General features: G+C 41.1%; 1 protein-coding gene across 3 annotated transcripts in view; it reads left to right on the forward strand.

The window, feature by feature from the left end:
* The window catches only part of SOBP (sine oculis binding protein homolog), a 159980-nt gene that overhangs the window by 132275 nt on the left and 3611 nt on the right, over window positions 1–24094 (forward strand). For all 3 annotated transcript variants that reach the window (XM_014518104.2, XM_006019825.3, XM_006019826.3), the window contains one exon: window positions 11903–13857. In XM_014518104.2, coding sequence (XP_014373590.1) covers window positions 11903–13855 — 1953 coding nt within the window. In that variant the 3' untranslated portion in view covers window positions 13856–13857. The remainder of the gene's footprint in view (window positions 1–11902; window positions 13858–24094) is intronic.

Below are 24094 nucleotides of genomic sequence, written 5' to 3' on the forward strand. Positions count from 1 at the left end.
GTAGAGGGGCAAAGGAGAATGACATCGATTACATCCACCCTGCCAAACTTGTCTCACAGCATCACTTGCATGATCATCTTAGGCTCTTCCAGTCCAGGAGACAGACTTTCACAATCATTCCAGCACTAGGTCACTCTGCCTGCCAAATTGTCTGTCCTGTTGACAGCACTTAGACCTCTACTCCCCCTCCAGTCATCTCCCCTTCTGCAGCATGTTCATTTTATTTGGGATTTATTTAATTGATAGAATGATATCCTTAGCCAGCACTGAAACAGCAGTAAGGATGATCCCTGTAATCAAAGCTTATTCAGTACAAGTGTAAAAAAACCCACAGTAAGGAGTTTAAGGCTTAAATGCCATTGCTTTGCATTCTATAATATTTTAGACTGTCAGATTTGTGGGGTGAAGAAGAGCTTCTCCCCAGAAATACACTTTATTCAAATTCTACTTCACACTACATTCATTTCCCCATAAGTTTTGCCCACTGTATTGTTGGCTTCACCAAGGTTTTAAGATCCAAAGTTTTTACAAAGCCTCAGCCTGGATTTAAAAATTGAAGCTCAGCTGTTTATAAACAAAACCAAATATGCAGTGATTGTGATGAAATAAGAACCAACCTAGAATTCCACTGGGCATTAGCATAACTTACATCCATTGCTCTTGATTGGAAACATTAAAATAAAACCCCCCAAAACAAAGAAACACAAGGGTTTTGAATAGACCATGTTTTAAGTACCACAGATGACAACTGCAATCATTCAAAAGTAAAATCAATTTATCATTAGCCATTAATTACCAAATAGCTCTATTTTTTCCTTATGCTTCATGTAGCTTAGACTTTTGCATAATTAGGATGAAAAATGAAGGCGGAGTGGGTCTTGCATTTAAATGACCATATTCTCCCCTTCAGAAAATGTGAGAAAATGTAAAGAGAAGGGAAAGAAATTAGTAGGGTCACATCCCCAAGAACAAGAGGGAGCCATGAAGAAAGTAAGCAAGAAAGAAACTTGCATTCTGCTTTAAAATGTGTGGCTAGACAGGCAGACATTAAAAATTCACAGGACAGATTTAAATTACAGGTTGATGCAGTGATCTTCCGTCTAAATTCTCTTTTTGCAAAATTACCAACACTATGTTTTCATTCACACCTAAAGCTCCTATATATGTGCAGGGAGCTGGCTCCAACATGCTGCAAATCCAGTGCGTCAGAGCAGACTTGATTAATCAAGGATTATTTTGTTTATTTCGAAGCTTGATTAATCAAGCCTGACTCGATTAATCAAGTCTGCTGGAGCTCTGAAATAAACACGCTCCAGCAGACTTTGGCATCATGTGTATTAGCGTCCCCATGCTTGTTCGATGAGCTTTAGTTCAAAGTGCCCCACCACCATTTTTCAGTATGGGGGATGCTGATACACCTTACACTTGGGCGCTTTTAATTAAAACCATTCGCTAATTAAAGTGTCCCCCTCCCCCCTGTGCCTCTAGGAGCACGTGTAAAAATGCCCCTAGTGTAGCTATAAACTGTATTATAATCACATTCATAAACTGTGCTAGCATCTGCCTTTGGGTTACTTTGTAGCAGAGTTTATAGCTGGTTATTTTAAAAAATAATCCCTGACCACAGTGGACAGGGAAAGCCTGTTACAATCTCTTGCAATAACCCTTTTGGAAAACAGTTATCATGTATGAAAAACTATTCTAAACAATTGCTTTTGAACATGCCTGTTGCTAGCATTGTTCAATCCCTGGTATTGACAGGGCTTTAGGCTGCTTCTCACTACAATTACAACTGAGTCAGAAGGCTCAGTTACAACCATGTTGAAACCAGGTTCTGCAACCTGGTTATAATTGTAGTGTACACATGGCCTTAGTTACACTATGGGAGTTATTGGGTTACATGCCAGCACTGAGCAGATATGCCACTTATTCTGATTCTTATAATAATTCATATGTGACTGAGTAGGTAACATCCGCACGCAGGAAAAAATATCAAATGAAATAGCATTACAGAAGGCAAATACTTTTCTTGACATCATTTATGCTTTGTCACAAATACGTGCAACTACCTCATCGTATTACACAAATTAACAACATAGCTAACATAAATCGACATAGGTCCTTGGACATTGAAAATTTACACAGGCATAGAGGTTCCTGTCTGGTTCCTACTGAAGATGTCCACACTCACTCACACATATAGTGGGGAAACCTTGCACTGCCCTTGGAGAGGCTGCCAGTACATAGGAGAGCTGAAATTCCAGCACTTTTGGTATGTATATATATATAGAACTCACTTTTCAGAATAAATGCATTCACTGAAAAAGAGTAAGACAGTTAAAACAAATAAAAACCCCAGATTTGTACTAACTCCCTTAATCTGTATGCCAGTATCTCTGGGTCAGCAATATCATTTCTTCTTCCTCTCCTCTGCCTCACCCAGTCCAGCATTTCTGAGTGGAGCTTGGAGATGGCCATGATTCCTTCACATGCTCTATTTCTTACACAATATGTCTGGATGAAGCTATGCAAATAGCAGTTGACAAATATAAAAGTGCCCTAGCTCATACTGTTTAATATTAATTTTTCATCTGAGTCAGAAAATGTGAAAAGGGGATTCTGCCTCCCTGGGATGATCTTAATGTCAAACAAATTGCTGCTTGTTTGTGTACCAATGGTTAAACAGCATCTTTCCAAGGCAGCTTGAAGCTTGCGGCTCTGATGGCAGAATCCTCCAGAGAGGGAATGGGAAGGTGGAGAACAAAATACAGAATTATTATTAAAAGAGGCCAGAAAAAGAGAAAAAGTGAGACGTGGTCTGTACAACCCAGAGGAAACAGCATGTGGGATACAGGTATTAGGGTCAAGTTTCTTTTCCAGTAAGCATTTAATTATTTATATACATAAGAAAATGGGAAACTTGGGAGAGACTCACTCTAGAACATCCAGCAGTCCAGCAGTTAGAGCAATCACAGAGGAAGTAGGAGACAAGATTATAAATCCCCTCTGCCAAAAAAAAAAAGCTCTTCCACCTCCTGGCTGAGTACTGTTACCACTGGGCTTTTGGCTATAACAGGGGTGCTCAACCCCTAGCCCATGGGCCAGATCCAGCAGTCAAGGGCTCTCCAGGTTTGAAAATTTGGCGGTGGGGGAGTGGTGGCAGTGTTAATTGTTGCTTCCTAGTTGCCAAATTTCCGGGCCAGTGGGGAGTCCTGTGGCTTGGATAGCATGGTCCTGCAGGATAGATTAAGCGCACAGAGCAGTACAGGTGTGCCAGGCCAGGTGAGGGCAGCTCAGGGTCCAATCGGCATGCAGGACTGACTTGGGGTGGTGCAGACCCTATCTGGGTGGGGTCAGTGATGACCTGATCCGAGAGCACAGGGCCCAGTGGAGGCATCCTGGGGCCCAATCCTGGTGCCTAGGGCTAGGCAGTAATGGTGCAGACCCTGATCAAGGTGTGCAGGGCCAGGTGCAGCCAGTGTGGGTCGGATCAGGGCACGTAGGGCCAAGTAAGGGTGGCACAAGCCCAATCCAGGCATGCAAGGCTATGCAGATGCAACACAGCCCTAACTGGTGTGTGGGATCCAATCCAGCCCATGGACTGGCCCTTTGCCCCACCATGGGGCCAAAAGATTGAGCATTATTGGGCTGTAACAGAGGATGCATTTCCAGAGAAATTTGGTCTCCATTGTTTTATGGCCTGATTCAGTAGGTGCTCTGAAAGGACTCTCAGGCTGCCAACTCCCTTTAGTCCTCCGGGAAAGACTAGTAGAGGAATGGCTAGGTTGAAAACACTGCTGAGGCGTCATTGTGAATGAGGTCGCTGACCAAGTCAAGACTTCAGCACTTTTGCATATGGCCACCAGCAGACATGGGTATCAAGGGGATAGGAAAAAGCCTTTAGGACTAGAAAGCAGCAAAGTAATGTTTTTCAGCATCTTTTGGCACCTAAATCTTAGATTTGGATGCCTTAAGTAGCAGATATATAGATTTAGTCTCCAGAAGTTGCTTCTGTTTTGGACTTTCCCTCCATCACAAGCCTCAAGGAGAAATATAAGGGAGCCTTTGTGCCAAAAGTTTCTATCTTTCCTCTCCTCCAAAACCAATTTTAGTCAGTAGATACCTCTATAAAAGCAATGGTGTTTCCAATGATTCTGTTCTATCTGGGGGTTGGAGACCTCTTAGGTGCTGATTATGGAGAGCAGCTCAGACACCCCTCACATACAAAATAGGACTTCCTCCCCACAAACATCCCACAGCTTACATTGTTTTCTTTTTAACTGTGCATGGCAATTTCTTTGCAATTGCTTCACTATTTCTGAGTACACTGGTCTATTTTTTTGTCCATCAGAGGAGACCAGTTTGGGTTCAAGTTGGTCTACTGTGAAGGTATCATCCACAGTCTTCCAGGGCTTACACAGCCCTGAAGTCCACTGGTTGGGGCCTTTTGTGGTCTCTGGCACTCTCTGCCTAAATTCCATGGCAAGACTTCTCCATGTCTGTGGCTAGTTGAAAGTCGGTTCTGCAGTGGAGTGCATATTCTCTATGTACAGGAAAGTAAGGAGGATGATTGAACTATATGTAGCAGTATTAATCTTGGCCCGTTTGAATATTTTGTAGAAACCCCTGTACTTGAATATGTCTCTGTTCATTTCAAGCCATTTACTAATTTCTATGTTGTTGTAGTATTGGCAGGCTTTAAAAAACTTTTTCCCCTGCTGAAAAATGTCAGACTCCATCTTGGCTGTAGAGGGGGAGAGAGAGAAAGAGAGTGCCCATACATGTGTGTGTATGCAGGGGTGGTGGCTTTACCTCCCTTTCTTCCAGCACCTGGAAGAGGGAGAGAGGATCTGTCTCCTGTGGCACGTTCTAGGGGTGTGTTGCAGGCAGCACTGGCAGAGATTGAAAGGAAGGGTTTGGACCTTGATTGAGTTTAAGGAAAGACGACCATGGGTCAAAATGGGAGGGAATGGGACTGGTCCAGGTGGGATTTAGGAAGTCTGCAGGGTACATACATAAATTGCTGCAGCACTTGGCAGACTCAGTTTCCAGGATGATTATTGAGCAACTTAATGAGAGGGGACAAATTGGTGTGTCAAGGTCTGTTGCTGCTGCCTGAAACCCAACTGCCTGGGAAGGTATTTCTTGTAGGTCAAAAAGAAAACTGACTTAGCTTAGAGCTTGTTTAGAGAAAACATCTAGAACATCCTACTGGGGGTTGATGGGGGCAAGGAGGGAGTAGTAGGGGGGAAAGTAGGGAGCACAACATGGAGTCAAGCTGGGATGAAACTAGCAGGCACAAGTGAGAAGTTCCATGTCTGGGTAGAGATGTGTGGGTCAGTCTGCCCAAAGCCTGTCCAGCAGGCAGTTCTGTGGCTTTGGACTTGCAAAGCCTGTAGGTGAGAATTGCTGCTGAAGCAGGCTCTAAATATTACTGTTAGTGATTGCTTAAATTGCAGTTGCTCTCTAGAGGCTCTGACCACAGATAGCGGCTCATTGTGCTAGGCACTCTCTATACACATAGAACATGAAGACAGTTCTTGCCCCAAGGGACTTACAATTTCTGAATGAAATCCTCCCTTGAAATCCCTTGTGGGGGGGGAGGTTTCCATAGACTTCAGTGAAGCCAAAATTTTAGCCTAAGCCTCTGAAAAAAAAAAGGTACAAGAGTGAGATGAGTTCTCAGTAATTAGTAAATGTAAAGTTTGATGCATGATTTTTATTTTCCTTCAGTAGTTTGCAGCCACTTGCTCTAAGTATGTTGAGACAGGGGTCTGATTCTGAGGGTCTGATTCAGTCCTTATTTAGGCGAACTCCCACTGGAGTTAACACTAGGGAAGGGTTTTTTTTTAACTCCGTGCCTGCTTCTGGAGATGCAGAAAGGAGGATAATCTTTGCCCTACTGGCCCTTTTCTTTTCTCCTGCTAAACTCTACAAAGGGGGAGTTGTGGGTCCAAAATTCTGTGACGATGCTGGATAGGCTTGGAAATGCTTTTTATTGTGGCTGTGTTGTCTGAGTGTTGCTAATGCCTGATTTCTCTTAGGCTAAAGCAAATTTCTCAGCAGGCAGATATTTTAGCAAATGTGTTCCTTAATGAAATAGTGTCTGATACTAGATTATTGCTCAGAGGTTACTGGTGGGCTACATTAATGGATGAACTTCACTCTGGCATCTGACACCTGATTAAAGTATTAATTATCCCATGCCCAGAGCCATATGCATTTCCTTTTAAGCTTAGCAGAATGTGTACATTGTGCCTGTGTGGGTAACCTCATGGCAAACTTTGGACTCCACTTTGGATGTTTCTATCAAAATAAAGGCTCAACTGAATAGCTTTCTTTTTGTACTGGAGAAATACAAGACGGGAAGCGTTATAGGATCCCACAGTCTGGGCTTTTTTGGTGTTCCCGTATCAAAAACGAGTAATATTTCTGCTGATGTAGTGTCTTCTGAGTGGTCTAGTGGTGTAGATTGCCACACATTTCACAGGAAAAAGGATGAATGATATCAAGCCATTGAGCTTATAAGTACTACATTGGCAACCAGCCACTAAAATATAAATACATTAAATGTACTAAAGGAAATGTTCATTCTTTTGTTTAGAATTGGACATGCCCCAGTTAGGTAAATTTAATCTTCCTGAGGGTTATGTTACAACTGAATGGGATATTGTATTTATCTCTCTTCTGATCTTTCTGTCATTCAGGTGTTAAGTTTTCACATTTGTGATATGAAATATTTCACCTGGATCTAGGGATTGATACTGCAAGGTTCTTCAGAGGAAGATGAAGGCAGTTAGAGGGCACTCAGTGCCTTACAAAAGGAGGCTCTTCATTTCCCAAATTTTTATCACACATCCTTTGCTAAGCACAAATTTCTCCATCCCTTTTCATTTGAAATTTGCAGTCAGCAAATGCAACTAGAAAAGGCTGTTTTGTGTAGCTTGGAGTGGGGGCAGGGGAGAAGCCTGATATATTACGTGGGTAATCATCTCAGTATTTTCCTCTGAATTCCTTTTGTTAATTTTAGGCACTGATTTTTCTATCATGTAGAGAACCAGGCAGCTCCTTAGAAAATATTCTGGTCTTGCTTCTGATGCTCTTGAGGTCTGTGGCAAAAATCCCATTGATTTCAGTGCAAGCAGAATGTGGACTAAGAGCCTGATCCAAAGTCTATTAACATAAGCAGGAGCCTTTTGCACTCTTCTACAGACATTGGATCAGACACTAAGAACTTGATCCTGTAGCACTAACTCACATGAATAATCCTTCTGAATCTAAGAGGGCTACTCCTGTGCGTAAGCATTACAGAAGCAAATGCTGTCCATAACTGTTACAAAACATTCGGCAGCAATTTAACTGCCCACTTGGTTGTACAGTAAAAGGAAAAGGTAATGCAGTAAAAAAAAAGCAGAAGAAAGAAATGGACAAAAAGATTTCCCACTGCTTGTTAAAAAAAACCCTAAATCAACCAACCAACAAACCAACCCCTCCCTCAAAACCTAACAACATACAGACTATCCAGAATGAAAGTCCTTTTTAAAAAAAACATTACATTTGTTGTATATTTCACAGATAGGAAAATGTTATTTTATTGAACTGAATGATATATAGGTTTCACCTAACTATCATAGCTTAAGTAATCAGCATAGGCTCTTAGAAGAACTCTGTAATTACTCTGAGCATGTCATTAGTTAGATGTAAAATGAATGATATTGCTCCATTTTATTACCTCTAGTGATATAGCCATTTGTATCATAAATTCATTGACCTCATCTTAAATGATCAATCCTGTAAGACAGACTTGATTCATTAATTCTTAAGTGACATTTTTTTCTCCTCCAGTAATTTTCTCCCTCATTTGAAAGACTGTTTTTCTACATTTTAACACAGTATGCTAAGGTGCAATATTACCTGTAGATCTCTCTCTCTCTCTCTCTCTCTCTCTCTCTCACACACACACACACACACACACACACACACACACACACACACACACTGAAAGCAACCAGTGGTCGCTGACCTTAATCTACATACTTTAAGATATTGCATAAAATCGATGAGATTATTATTGGATATTTGATCCATTCAGGATAGTCACAGGAATAGAATTATCACATTTAACTTTTGTTCCTTTAATTAAATTTATCCGGTGATAAAATAAACTGAATGAATGGGCTTTGATCAAAAAAGGGAGTGAGGCAGGCAGGCTCAAGAATTTCTTGTGCCTCTATGAATTATTGAAAATATGAGAAATCAGAAGAGAATTTCAAAGCGGGATTTCTAAATATTTTACTGAGGAGAAAATATTTGTTTATCTGTAGGTGACTCAGGGTCCCATTTGAAATTTACAAGTGAATGGAGCAATAAAACACTGAAGTACTGCAGTGAATTCTTGAACTGATAACCAATACAATTAAATGATTAGAAAAGAGGCCAGGAGGGTTTTTTATATATTTTTCTTTTAATCTGTTTAACTAAAGCAGTGGTACCCAACTAATCTGGCCCCACTGTACACTTTTCAGTGGGTGCTCCCCCACTTGCTGAATTGTTGCATGCTAACTCTGAAGGGCTAGAAAGGATGATCTATGAAAAGTCCATCCCTCAGCTCTCTTCTTGCAGCCGTCCACCTGCTTCTGCTCTATTTGCTATGGGTAGAATCTTATTTCACTTTACACATCCAAATAGTTGCTTAAGCATTTACCTTGTTACATAGCTGCCATTCTGGGCACCTATGCACAGATTGTGATCCTATTGCATGTGCATTTTGGACATATGCATTCATGTGGCTACTGAGCACATGCAGAAGGATCTGCTCTTGTTGGTATGCTGCTCCATACCAGGAATGTAAATCCTGATATTGTGGCCTGGCAAAGAGGAGAAGGGTCCTCCTATGTTTTAGGTCAACAGCTTTGTGGTTAGGGCATGTGATCAGGAAGCAGGAGACTCACGCTACCTATACATGTGCTCACTGGTATACTAATTAGAACCTGTCAGAGCAGACTCAAGTAATTAAGTCTACCCTGCATTTTAATTAGAATGCTGCAGTGTTCTGCAGCATCATGTGTATTAATCCCCCATGCATTTTAAAATGGCCGTGGGGTGCTTTAACTAAACCTCAATGAATGAGGTTTAAGTAAAGCATCCTGTGGCCATTTTTAAATGCACAGGGGTTTAATACACGTGATGGTAAGCCATTTTAATTACAACAGCTGCCTGGGAACTGCTCTAATTAAAATGGCTCCCCTCAAACACAAGCATAGGCAGCTGCAGATTCTAGGCTTCTTGCACCCAGAGGAGGTTTGAACCTGCACTTCTAACTTAGCACAGCAGTCTAACCACCTCTTCACAGGTGAGACATTAGCCTGTCCCTTCCCCAGTCCTCCTCTTGATGCTGGGCCACCACATCTGGTATTTAATATTGATTGGCTAAAATAGATGAAGAGAAGCGAGGAAGTTACTTCATTGGGATTAAGGGTCCAGGCTACAACCCAGGGCTCCTTTCTTTCCAAATATCGCTGAGCCGCACACTCCCTAGCTTGGTCTCTTCATCCTGGCTCTGCTTATCTCCTTCTCTGGCTGCTAGGCTATTACTTATGCTTCTACAGTATAGCTGGAACAGGGTCACAAACTGTGTATACATGCCAATGTTGCCAGTTATGTGGCTGGGTAACTGCCATTTGGGCACATAAAGTGGAATAGGATTCAGCCCTATGAGTTCCCATCCTATTACAGTTTTATAAAGGTTTTGGAGCCCCTTTGCAGCTCAAGGCTTTTATCGTGATGCTCCTGTCATGAATTTACCAGCCTACTTTTCTGCATTTCTAAGCAGTTTAATTTTTATTTGTCAGCTTCAAACAGTGTGCTGTTTCTAATGTGCAATGAAATGTTTCCCATTGTCTGGCTCAATGCAATAGATATAAAAATGTACTAATGCAGGATGCATAGGTTCTCTAGCTGGTGTGAATCAATGCAGTTGCTTACATTTTACATCTGTTTACACCAGTTAACAATCTGACCCATAAATTTCCACACTTCAGGGGTTGACTTGGTTGGTTTTAGTTTTCAAAGAATCATTAGTTTGAGATTTTTAAAAGACTCCCAGACAGGATGTAAAGTTCATGAATGAATTTAAAATGGTATACATGTGGGTGAATATAATGGGGGAAAGAGAGAGACAGATAATCCAGTGGTGAACAGGGAGCAAGAAACCTGGGGTTGCATTGGTTAAAGAAACAGTGTAAAAATGATAAAAGTATATATCTTTACGCTGTATAAATGAAAACTCTAAAATGTCAGCACTGTTTGTATTAAAGGAAAACTGAGAGTTAAATGAGATGAGTAATCAAATGCCCGACATATGTTGTTTTGAATTGTTTATATGGCCAATAGTTATTAAAATTAATTATCCTTTTAATGCTATCATTTCACAATTATATTCTTTGTCTTTTTTTTTTCTAAAAAAGGCATAGCCATCTCATGTCAAGATAATATGGGGCTGCTTGGAAAAGTAGGAGCACATACAATATAAAGCTAAATTCTGACATGGTCCTAGGCTCAACATACTGATTATAGAAAGCACTAAAAATCTTTGTCAACAGAATATTTTGAGAACTAACATAAATGACAAAAATGGGGGTTTTTTTGTGTGTGTGTAAAATTCTGTCAAAAAAGTAAGGCACTGAAAAATCTGACATCTGTTTATCTGTTTATAGCTATGGCAAGATTAGTCATATTAATTCTTGTTTAAAATGCCATATGAAGGAAAGGCATTTGTGCAAACAAGAGTCATATTTGAATTGTAGATCATGTCTTCACCATCTGTGAGAGCTGTTGGTGTTGCAAAATTAATGTGTTAATGAAATCACAATAATTTCTCTGAAGTAATGGATTCTGAAGCCTAGAATGACTATTTTTTGAACTTTGGTGTCTAGTGGTTTACAGCTGGGAAAACCTTTCACAGCTTAATTAGTTCTGCAGCTTTACTTAAAAAAAATTGGCTATGCCTTCACCACACCAATAGTAGCAAAAAAAGGGCAAAATAAAATTAAAAAAGGATCTGTAATACTAACTTTTTGCTGTAGTATCTGAAAAGTTGCTAAATAAGCATTGCCTGCCAAGAAGTTTTACACAAAGTGACTAGTGAACAAGAGTGGGCAAACAGCTCAGAAAATAATTCCAGCTTGTCGAAACATCACAAATTGGGAATATTTGAACCTCACACAGATTTCATGACTATTTCCAAGTTTCTACTTGGAACACAGAGCAAATGATGAATGGTGCTTTGGCTTTTTGATACCATTTAAAACACTGCACCCTTTCCAACTTATTATCTAACACAGTTAATAATGTTACAGTGTGCTGTAACTTAGCACAGACAGCTTGCATTCATTTCCAAGGAATTTTCTGAGGTCCTTTTCTCATTGTTTCTTGATCTGGTTTATTATGTATCATCATGTCAAAGAAGATATAAGGGTGTGTGTATACGTCAGTATCTACTATGTAGGCACATATTAGACAAGCACATAGGTATTTTACATACATACACACACACTTTCTCTCCTCAGGGACAGATCCTGAGCTGGTATGAGCTGTCATATCAGAGATATCTAAGAAGTCAACAGAGCTCTGACAGCTGAGGATCTGCCTTTCAGTATGAATATATGTGATATTTGACATATTGTGTAAGATAGAATGTGTGGGCCAGAAAAGCTTGTGAGATTCCACTCATTTATACTTTAGTGTCCAAAAGGCATAACTTTTGCAAAATGCTGCTAATTTTTTTCCCTATGAGAAAAATAATTCAGATATTTAGAAAGCACTGAAAAATGACTTTTAGAATTACATGATTAAGAGGAGATCACTTTTTCTCACCTGTTTTGATTTTGTTACTGTGTTGTAGGTATGTGACTGGTGTAAGCACATAAGACACACAAAAGAGTATCTGGATTTTGGGGACGGGGAACGAAGGCTTCAGTTCTGCAGTGCAAAATGTCTCAATCAGTACAAAATGGACATTTTCTACAAAGAGACACAGGCCAATCTTCCAGCTGGACTGTGCAGCACATTACATCCTCCAGTCGAAAATAAAGCAGAAGGCACTGGGGTGCAGCTGCTGACTCCAGATTCTTGGAATATACCGCTAGCAGATGCTCGGAGAAAGGCCCCATCCCCAGTGTCTGCAGCTGGCCAAATTCAAGGTCCTGGACCATCAGCGTCTACCACTGCCTCTCCGTCTGACACTGCCAACTGCTCTGTCACTAAAATCCCCACGCCAGTTCCTAAATCTATTTCTATCAATGAGAATCCAAATATTCCACCCGTTTCTGTTCAGCCACCTGCTAGCATTGTGCCTCCAATTGGTGTCCCACCTCGAAGTCCTCCCATGGTGATGACAAACCGCGGGCCAGTTCCCCTGCCCATATTCATGGAACAGCAAATTATGCAGCAAATCCGTCCACCATTTATTCGAGGGCCGCCTCATCATGCTTCAAATCCTAATAGCCCCTTGTCCAATCCAATGATTCCTGGAATTGGTCCGCCACCAGGTGGTCCCAGAAATATGGGTCCCACCTCTAGCCCCATGCACAGGCCAATGCTATCTCCTCATATTCATCCCCCAACTACACCTACCATGCCTGGAAATCCTCCAGGCTTACTACCCCCACCCCCGCCAGGGGCTCCTTTGCCTAGTCTTCCCTTTCCCCCTGTCAGCATGATGCCAAATGGTCCTATGCCTTTGCCACAGATGATGAACTTTGGGTTGCCATCCCTTGCCCCTCTGGTGCCGCCCCCAACCCTGTTAGTGCCATATCCTGTCATTGTTCCGCTACCCGTACCCATCCCTATTCCCATTCCCATCCCTCACATCAATGATTCCAAGCCCCCCAATGGCTTCTCCAGCAATGGTGAAAACTTCATTCCAAGTACCTCCAGTGATACGCCTGGAGCAAAGCCATCAAATAACTCTACGTCCCCTCGAGATTCAAAGCAAGGGCCCTCTAAATCCTCTGACTCATCACCAAGCTGCTCAGGCCAGTCCTTAAATCAAGCTCAACTGCTCCAGGAGCATAATAAAAATGAAGTTGTTGATTTGACTATCAGAGCTAGTAGTCCAGTGAACAGTAAATTTAGTTTTTCCAGTGTGCTACAGGGTCCACAGGATGGTGTGATAGACCTAACTGTGGGCCACAGGTCTAGGCTACACAATGTTATTCACAGGGCTTTACATGCTCAAGTTAAAGTTGAACGTGAACCTAACAGTGTTGTAAATTTGGCTTTTGGTAACTCAGATAAAAGGAACTGCAGCGACTGCAGGGACAATTGCAGCCCAGTTGAAACAAAAACATTACCATGCAGTGACCCAGCTCACTGTGGCCCTGTCTCACTGGCCTCCAGCACTTCAGGACTAGAAACCAGTGGCGCAGCTTGCAATGTCATTGTGAATGGCACGAAGAGCACAGAGGGTTCTAAGAACTCAGAACAGTCTCAAGAGCAGAAAAAGCCTCCGCCGCCAGAGGAGTCAGCTGTAAGTGAGTTGGAATCTGTTAAAGAGAACAATTGTGCATCCAATTGCCACCTAGAGGGAGAGGCTGGCAAGAAGATTGGGGAAGAGCCTCTCGCTGGGGGAGACAAGCAAGACCCAAACCTTAACAACCCTGCAGATGAGGACCATGCCTATGCTTTGCGGATGCTACCCAAGACAGGTTGCGTGATCCAGCCTGTGCCAAAACCAGCAGAAAAGACTGCAATAGCGCCATGCATAATCTCAACGCCAATACTCAGCACAGGGCCAGAGGATCTGGAGCCACCATTGAAAAGGAGGTGTCTCCGAATTCGAAATCAGAATAAGTAAAGGTTTGTGTAAACAGTGCTGCCTTCTGTGTGAATAGAATGAATATTAATATTTTGAGTTATGAGTCAAACTCATGTGGATGTGGCCTTTGTAAAGCGAAGATACAGATTCTGATTTATTAAGGAAAAAAAGAGAAAAATATTGTTATTTATGTTTTTAATGCTGTCTTTGTCTTGAATCACCTCTGTGTCGGTCAATTCGTCACCCATCAGCAGCTTCGTTAACATTTTGTTCACAGAACATTCCGTTATGGTGCTGGCTGTGATGTTGTTGTGTTGTGCATGTCAAACTAGTGGGTAAGTTCTAGGTCTGGGCAGTCAACCCACTTATAAAAATGATCCTGCTTGAGTACCAGGAGTTCATGACCTCATGACCATCCAAATTAATTACCATAATTCCCTCTCAGGAGTGTTTAGAGTAGGGGAACCCTTCTACTTGATGCTAATTCAAGGCATGGTTGTTCACTGGTTTGGTCCGCTGCAATCATACTACTCTGACCCTGAACTCAGAGCAACATACTTACCGTAAGCAGTCAGTGCTGCATATAAGAGGAGCCTGGGCTTTGTGCAAGACTTCTTTCTTGAACTTTGTTCCATTTTGTCCCCAATCTGTGATTAGGGATTTTACCATCTTATCTCAGGCTAATAGGGTTGTATCAAGGTGGACTTTATATTGTGGAACCCCACTCCCTTACCTCAGGTACCTGCCTCAGTCCATCTCTCTCACTTTGTGAAAACACTTTATAATTTTCCCCCAAAAAATGTGTGTGTGGGTGTGTGCGTGCGCATGCATGTAAACACACGCATGTAGACATGCATATTCATGTGCGTGTGCACACACACGTACAATATAATGATCCTTAATGTGGGCCTCTGAGCACTATAGCAATGCAAATAATAAATAGTTATATCACCAGCTGGGTCTGGTCTGGTAACAATGCTTCAGAGGCATAAAAGCCCCATTGAAGTCCCCCAACAAAATAGTATTATAATAAAACTGTTTATGTAATATATGTCTATTCTTGCTTCAACCTTGTGAGCAAGAAACAAATGTAATTGCATTTCCTTAGATTCATAAGCTTGGAGAGCTTCTGTAAGAAAAAAGGAGAGGGGTGGGTGTTACAAGAATCTGTTCAGAAATCAAATACTGATGATTTGCCGGATGTGGCTTGGTGACATGCCAAATTTTATTACAATCCATTGAGTATTCCATAACCTCCAGTAAATCATATTCTGTGCTGTCCCTTGCAATGCCACAGTCACTCACAGACGTTCAATACAAATGTTACCTTTAACAACTCAACACCTACCAGCAGTAGATAGCACATATCTGATATCTGAGATACTGCTATTTTCCCCAGTATTAAAAACAGGAGATCACTGCACAATCTTGGATCCTGCAGTGTGGCACATATTGATTTTTAAACAGTTTTCCTGTTATTGCTGCAATACTACGTTTATCATTCCCATTGACCATGCAAGCTATTTATTTACTTACTTTAATGTCTATTCTTATATAATAGAGACTCTGTTCTTTGCTCCAGGCACGCCCTGACACATTTGAAACATTTAGTATGAAAATAAAGCACAGCTGTATCTTTCTTGCACTAATAATTAACATCTATAACAACTCAGCAGCCCAAAATATCATTAAGGTCATTAGGCCAGATTCTATTCCAGCTATTAGACACCTAAGTGGATGCCTACGTGGGATACTATTCCACCCTGCTTAAGTCCTTGAAAGACTGTTGATGCAAGAAGTGCGTGGGTCCTTTTCCTCCTCATTGCTTTTTTGTGACTTAGTTTTAAGGCTAAAGTGATGGTGTATTATACAAGTAGATTTATCAGTGTTTTTTCAGGGACTCGAATAAAGTGGAACAAGTCTACTTATATGCCTAATAGGTGGACAAGAATGTGGCCCAACAGAATCTTTCAGTGGATCACAGTTAGGCTCTTGTAGCATATCTATCACACCATCTTGCTATAGCAGCCTCAAGAGTTTTGCTGCCAGCATGACTGCATCATGTTCAGAGCTTGAAAGGTTGTTCAGCCTAAACTTCACATACACACCTATGCCTTCCTAGTGGTGGTGCTTTGATCTGTAGGAAATGCACTATTTGACTATATTCCTATTATTTAATATCAGAGCCATCCATAATAGCTGTTGCATTAATTCCATTTATTTCTTCCCTGCTGTCCATGCCTTGTTTGTAACTAATGTCAAAGTGCTTTAACATCTGTAAGCTGACAACTCATTCTTCTTATTCAGCCTTCCTCTTACTGGGCATTTCCTTTCTTGTGTTGTGCAATTGCTTTCTGATGTCTGGATCCCTAGGGGGAGCTCAGCGCTCCTGAGAATGGAACACTCTAAGGTCACAGAACTCTATTTTCATTCATGATTATTTTCCTCATTGACTCTACTCTAAAAATGTAACTGTGCAGATGATATGCCCCACCGAAGCTGGACAAACCGGGCTCAGCCAAACCGCATCCTAAAAAGAAAAACTTGTGGCCCTCCCTACCAATTTCCTAGACATTCACAAGTTTAGTATTGAAAACAGCCAGTTTAACTATCTAGCTGAATGATCATTATCCTATTTACAGAGGTGTGTGTTTACATTTAGTATTTGTTTGTCTCCATTTAAGGGTTGTATTTATAACTTAGGTTACTTGTAGCGTTTTAGTTTGCAGTATCTATAGGGTCTGTGCAATAGCACAGAAATGGTTACCCCTGACTTCCTCAAAAAAAGATATGCAAGGCCAGAATCTGTGCATATTCTAAGGGAAATTTTCACTCCAAAATACCCTACAGAAGAAAAACACCATCGCTCCATATTATACCACAGTGAAATGCTGAGAGGGAGGGGGTCAATATTTCTCTAGGGCATATGCAGCTAACTCTCACAATACCAGTGTCAATTTCAGATGAGGGTTTTTTGACCTCATGTCAAATCACCCTTTGATAATTAGTGAAAAGGTACCAGCCAATCCCAGCTGGAGTGATGCCAATTCTGTGGCACCTTCCCATTGACTCAACTTTCAAGAACCCCCTTCCTGTAAATATTTCAGGGAGGTGATATTCCATGTGTACCATGGGGATGGGCATGGAGACATCTCAGCATTGTTATGCACCCTCAAAATTTTCCATTCCATTTTATGCATGGTAACTGAGCTTGTTAATGTTGATGTAATCATCTTGAGCTCTGTGACACACTGTAAATCCCTTGCTTTTGAAAGGATGGCAGTGGAGATTGGGAGAAAGAGTGGAAGGGATTAATCATGGCAGCCCAGCTCCCACAGAAGACATGCTGCCTAAGGCCCTGAGAGAACCACCTCCATGACTGCAAGTGGACGTTAACTAGCACTACTGGATTTAAAAGGAGTACATCTTGAGCTTTGTTCTGATTGCTCTCTGTGGCTGTGAACAAAAGGGCATGTTGAGCCCCACAAAGTTTCTTTGATGGTCTCCTAACCTCCACCCTTTCCATAAAGTCTTTGGCCCAGCATCCCTGTCCCTGGGTCTGGTAAAGGTGGAGATAAAGCCCTGCTCCCTTGCTATGTGGTAATGAAGAAACTAAGTGTATATAGAGTCACAAATTGATGGATCTTTCAGCTCCCTGAGCAGGAATAAGCTACATAGGCAGTATTTGGCCCATCACTTTTCTTGATTGGGTCCTTGGAGCTGAATTATTACACTGGTCTCACAATCGCATTATCTTGTTAGAATAAACAACCCTGATAGTTCTCTCTCTCCCTGGTTCCCTTAATTGGGAAATCTGAACATATGTGACATAACGTGTAACTTTTCTTGAATTTAGTTTCCTATCAAATTGCATTAATTGAAGGAAATGAGCCAGATACGTCCATGCTAGAGTTCTGGACAAGCAGATAGCATCCAAGGACTAGTAACATAGATGCCTTTAAAAAGAAATCAATGCAAGAGTGACCTTTTTGGGCAAGTAGCCAGCCTCTGGATTATTTAATGTACCAATTACTTGATTATTGGAAATGCTAATCAGCAACATAATCCTTGATGTTAAAGTTTAGCCTCTCCATCAGGATGTAGACTGTCAAGTTGGTCTAGCTTGATGCTATTCAAACAAACAGTGAAAAAGTTTCAGAGCCAGCTCCATAGTGCGATAAAGACATGACGCTAGTAAGAAGAATATTTTGTTGGGTGTAATTGTTTCAAGTTTGAACAGAATGAACTTTCTAAAATTAGCAATGTTAGTGTTGGCTGCATGCTCATAGTACATCCAGGCAGAATCATTTTTAACCCTACAGTTTCAGTATAAATGTTTTTAAGGTGAATATATTAGAATGCTACATTTGCTTTTCATTTACTATTTTCAGTAAGCTGAACTGGAAAATTAAATAGCACATATGACTAACCCATGACTAACTTCTACCTGTGTGTGTGTGCGCATGCACATGCATGTATGTAGCTATGCATGCATTTGCAGGAGGTGAGGAAGGAACTCCTTACCCCATACACGCAGAATATCTCCTTAGTCCTACTGGAAGTGCTAAGATTAGGCCAACTCCCATACCATGTCCCTGTGGGGTCAGGATCTGCAGAGGAAATAGTATGTTTGGTTTGGCAGTTGGCTAAAACATATAGTGTTGCCAAAATAACATGAGGTGCAGAATGCTCCATTTCAGAGCAGAAGCAATATCCATCCCACTCTGAATCCTTTCACCTCCCTTGGCCCAGCATAAGAAACTCTGCTCTGGTTGGGAGGCTTGAGACAAGGGGCACAGTCATTAGCATTCCTTCTTTAGCCCTCCTCACTGTAGCACTTAAGTATATCTACCCGTATCCTCATTGCATTGGCCAGGGAAGATTTGGCCCTAAATGTATAAATGAAAAAATTAAGTATTTATATATTTATGCAGGTATTTTATGCTAATTTCTTTTGTCTGACCCAGCACTACAGTGATTCTCAGCTAATTTAGGTGGGTATAACTACACTGGAGTAATGCTAATTTAAATTGATTGAGAGGATGGCCATATATACTTAACAAAAGCTCTCAGAATTCCAGAAGTGACTCCCTTACCTGACATCCTTCTTTCCTGCTATTCTGGCAGAGAGTGCTAACACCACAAACAGTGATGCTTATTTGCTTGGAATTGCAGTTTGGCCCTTGAGGACTGCCTGACATTAATAGTGATCTTACATTTCAGAATCACCATGGTAGCTACTCAGAGATATTGAATTAAAAAGGGTTTCCCAGAAAAAATTATTCTTTAAGTGCCAGAGTGTAAGATGACATGTTTTGTACTCAGTTTCAGTTCCCATATCTAAGACCGTCAGGATGTGGGTGCTCTAAATTCAGTCTGCATAGTAGGAAAGTATCAGACTATGGTCTAGATCCTCAGCTGTTGTAAATCTGTGTAGATCCCTTGAAGTGAAAGGACCTATGTTGATTTACCCCAAATGACAATAGGGTCCTTTTTCTTTTCTACCGAATGGCTTGCCACAGGCCACACTTTTCAGATGCAAAAGTCAGGTTCTTGAATAAGCTACAATGGGACAGTATTCAGCCCATCACTTTTCAAGCAAAAAATAAACCGATTTTCAGAGACACCAAGCACCTGCAGTTCCTTTCAAGCCAGATAAGAGGCTGGTTCCTCAGGTACTTAAACTGCTACATCAATTTCCAGAGGATCTGATTTATAGAGATTTAAGGACTGCTTGTGACCTCCACGTATTTCATGTCTGGGACCACTGATTTGAATGGAGTTGCACCAAAGATTACTTTGGCCCTTATGGATTTAATTGTTATCTGTGATCTTTGTGTGAGAAGGAAGTGATTTGAAATAATACTGGAAAAAACGCTTCATATGTGGCCTGCCCAGATTTTGTCTGGTCCATATATGTACTGCATGATAAATGTGTGCATCATATGAAAAGAAAATGAAAGAAAATCCTTGTATGTTTTAGGAAATAGAAAACCAGTGAAATGCTCTAAGTGTGTTTTCAAAGAACGTCAGTCACGGAAGAGGTAGTCATCATTAGACGAGCTGTAGGATTTAGAGAACTACATTTTAAAACACAAATTCTTAGAAAAATAGAAAAGTCCAGTGCAGTAGAAAGCATACCCTGCAGGCCAGGAATTGGGGATCAGATTGAATAGTCTGTGACAAACAAGGCTTTCAGAATTGCCTTAAGATCCTTTTACATCCAAACTGTTGGCTGAGTCTCTCCCTGTCTATTTTAGAACTTCATCCAGCAAAGAATTAAAGCTACACACATGTTTAAGGGACCGGGTTGTGGCATTACTGTTGGGGCATGTGTCATTTGTGGAGGGGTTTTTGATGGTGCGCTATGTTATACTTACATAAAAAGGGTTTGTGCTTGGTAAGAAATCTGTTGGTACAATAAAAGGAGTAGATCAGGTAAAAACAAACATTTTACAGAGGCTCCAAGTATGTAACATTTGCTTCCAAAAATAAAAAGATTATTAAATTACTGGGCTTGATCCTGTAAAGGGCTATGCACCCTTATCTCCCACTGTCTCTAATGAGAACTAAAAGTGCTCAGAATACTGCAGCATTAGTTCCTCCCCACATCACAGAATTAGGCCCTGCCTCTGACTCATTTTGCATGGATTTACTTCTCCAGACATGTTTTTGGTATTTGAAAAGAATGGTATTCCTGTACAACATGTGTCTCAATTTGTAATGATATCCTCCCTGCAGCTGGCTTAGTTTTCCAAGTGTTTCTAAAATGTTACTGTCTTAAATTTGAGCCAACCTACAATAACAAATTATCTAGATGCAAAGAGGCTGAACTGCATTTGTTAAAAGAACACCCCAGCCCCTGCTACGTTTCATCTTCCAATCCCTGTTTTGGAAATGCAGACCATGTAATATAATCAGCCTCTATGGAAGCACACTTTTTTCAAAGTTGTGGATATTGGGTGATATAGAATGAAACACCTATCTAGTTCTGATTTCTCTGAAAAGTTCTGCATCCCATCAACGACTTACTGATATTTTAAACCTATATTTAGAGCAATTTTCAGCTATTTATTTGGAGCCCATGTGGTTAAATGTAAAACTTTATAGCAGTACGATTTGTTGAATGCTTATGCTTCAAATATTTATAAGTGTTTATGCACCAATTGTGCTGCCATTTTAAGCACTTTATCCAAAAAATGCTTCCCACAGGAATTCTGTAATCCAGTGATGTCTGAACGCTAGTTCAGAGGAAAAGGATATATGGTGAGGTCAGTGCAGACTTGAATTCTGTACCCAGCTCTCTGAGTTTAGTTCAAACACAGATTTGGTACTATACCATAACAGTTTACCTTTACTGAGGTACCAGTTATTTGAGGGGTAAAGATGTCACTACTTCTGTTTTTTTTGCAGAAATATTTTCCTGCATGGGAAAACATGGCAGCATTCACTGGATCCACAGTAGTATAAACAATTACCAATAGGCATGTGAATAAATGAGGGACACTCTGGCACTGTACCTATGAAATGTTTAGCTACAAGTTAGTAACTCCATATTTTAGATTTTTTTCTCCTTTCCTGGCCCCCCACAGAATCTGCTTGATGTTACAGCCAGCAAATGAAAAGTAACACGTGACAGCATATAACTGTTTCATTGAGGGGTAAGCTCCCATGGGATAAGAGCATGTAGACAGGCAGTTACCTCAGAGCAACTTTCTGGCTATAAATCTCTAGCTTCAGATTCCCTGTAGTTGTTTTGTTTCCCCAAGATCAAAATCATGCCTAGGATATGCAGCCTGAAGTTCTTGACCACCTGGAAATCTTGGTCTATGCGAGTAGACTAGGCTATAGAAAAAACCTATTGGCTTCAGTACTGCTGGTTGTATGAGTAAGAGTTAAATTAGTAGAGACTAGCAGTCTATGTTGTGGCTGCTCTGTTTGGATTTTTGTATTTAATATTTTGAGATCCAAAGCATGAGTTTCATAAAAGTCTGTTTTTATATAGTCTGAGGCTGTATAATTGTGTAACCAGAGTGCGGACAGCTAATATCTGTACAGAGGCAGCAAAAAATAAATAAATCAGATAACTCCTAGCAGTTACCTGGGGCTTTTCATGCATTAGTTAACAATAATTCACTATATGCTATGCAGGACAGTTCAGCATTAATCTTCCCATTTTACAGATGGGGAGATGGAAGCAGAGGAGCAGACTGATCTCACTGGCTACTGTGAATATATTGGTTCACCCACAGCTGCCAGATGTTGTGTCACTCTAGATGTAACACGTTATGTAAATAAGAATGAGCTAACTGGAAAGAGCCCCAAACTGCAGTGGGGTCAACACCCAAAACAGACAAGCGCTGGGCATACAGCTTGGCAGGTGGAGATATGTCAGATGGGAAGGTGTTGGGGCAGGAGCTCAGTGGGGATGAGCTTCCCAAAGGCCAAGGCTAAGCCTCTACTTCCCTGTGGATGCCAACACCTCTGTGTCCTCTCTCTTTTGCTGGCTTCCCTGCTGCACCTATCTTTTACCTCTTCCCTCTTGGACCCAGCTGGGGAAGTAGTGAGAAGGAAAACAGAAAATCAGATGGTGCAGCCCCCAGTGCCACAGCAGCCTCTTGTGTTTGGCACCCGTCATAACAAGCCTATCCTGCAACTCATTCAAAAGAAGGAGCAAACCAGTCAAAAATTTGGGGAAGGGTTTGGGTTTTTTTGGTCAGGAAATCTTGATTCATTGAACCTGAACCTTTCGAGGTGAACACAGCAGTTTCAGTGAAGTGCTTTAAAGGAAGGGTGTATAGATCCTGAGCATAATTTCTGGTTAAAATGAAACCTTGGAATAGCCAGCTGGATAAGGCAGTCACCCAAGGTGCCTGTGTTCAAGTCCATACTTTTCAAAATCCACTATTCTCTATTTATCAGAGTGCAAGCTTGAATCTGGATCTCCCACACCCTAGCTGATGGTTATGGCTATAGCTTAAGTTACGGCTATGGCTAGCTGATGGTTATGGCTTCCTTTGATTGGCCTCATGAATGTATTCTCACTTATATAACAGGATAAATTAAGAAATGTCCATCCCAGAATAATCCAGTGGTGAGGGCATTCATGTGTGAAATCAGTGTTCAAGTCTCTATTCTGCATCAGGAGGAGCAAGGATTTACACCTCCAGATCCTAGCCATCAGGCTATTGGCTGTTCTGGGGGGGGGGTCTGTTTTTGGAAAACACAAACAAAAAGTCCAATGTAAAACACATGCATGCACACACCTCTTTGCAAACACTCAGGGTCATGCCAATGCAGAATGTTAACATATTTGTTGCATAGATGCCTGAAAATTTGGCAGACTTGCTTTAGTGGGAATGCATCACATTAGCTCAGCATAAATGAGACCAGAATCTGGTCCAGGCAGATTAAATGATTTGTTCTAGGCCACAAAAGAAATCAGTGTCAGAGCTGAGTTTAGGAGGCAAGAGTGCCTTAATTCCCACTTGGTGTCATCTCTTTTGTATATACTGGCTAGTATGTCTATACATGTCCCTGGGATATAAAACAATGTCCCTTTTCAGTGGTATCTTTGGAAGATATGGTGCCATTTGGAGGAGATGAAGACATGCTGATTTTTCTAAGGTAAAATTGAAAACTTTGCAGAATTTCATGAAGTCTTTGATCATCAGTCTGAGACAGCTCAAATCTGAAAGGTGGTTTTAGAAGTGTAAAATTACAAAGTATATTAAACACTTTCTTTTAATTGGAAGAGACAGGGCTGTTTACAGGAAAGGGTGGCAGCAGCAAATGAAGAATGAGGGTGATAACCTCAGCCATCAACAACAATGTCATTGGTCTCCTTTTATGCTTAAAGGCTTCCCCAGCTCATGATACGGTGATTTTTCTTTTGATTCATGGAGAAGAAAATTAAATTATTCATGGTTCAAAGGGGAAGGTTTTAAGGGTAAAGCTTGAACTACTTCAAGAACTGCTAAAAAGTACAGAACTATTACATACAGCAGATGACTTCAGAGTGTCTATAGGTCTAAGCTGCACTCTTGTGGTGTATGTCTTCAGCACTTCCCTGAGAAAATTATTGAGTTGACTTTGCTCTGGGGCCATTTATGTCCCAAAAGAACCAGGCATCTTCTGGCATATCAACAATTTTAATGTTCATTGCCTGGTTGAATTAACTATTACCTCTAAAGATAGACCACTTTGCCAATCCACATCAGTGACTGCCTGACACTAAAATCCCCACACTTGGTCACCATATTTTTTTGAACAGTAAGA

This window comes from Alligator sinensis, unplaced genomic scaffold (assembly GCF_000455745.1).
Source record: "Alligator sinensis unplaced genomic scaffold, ASM45574v1 scaffold313_1, whole genome shotgun sequence".
Taxonomy (NCBI): Eukaryota; Metazoa; Chordata; order Crocodylia; family Alligatoridae; genus Alligator; species Alligator sinensis.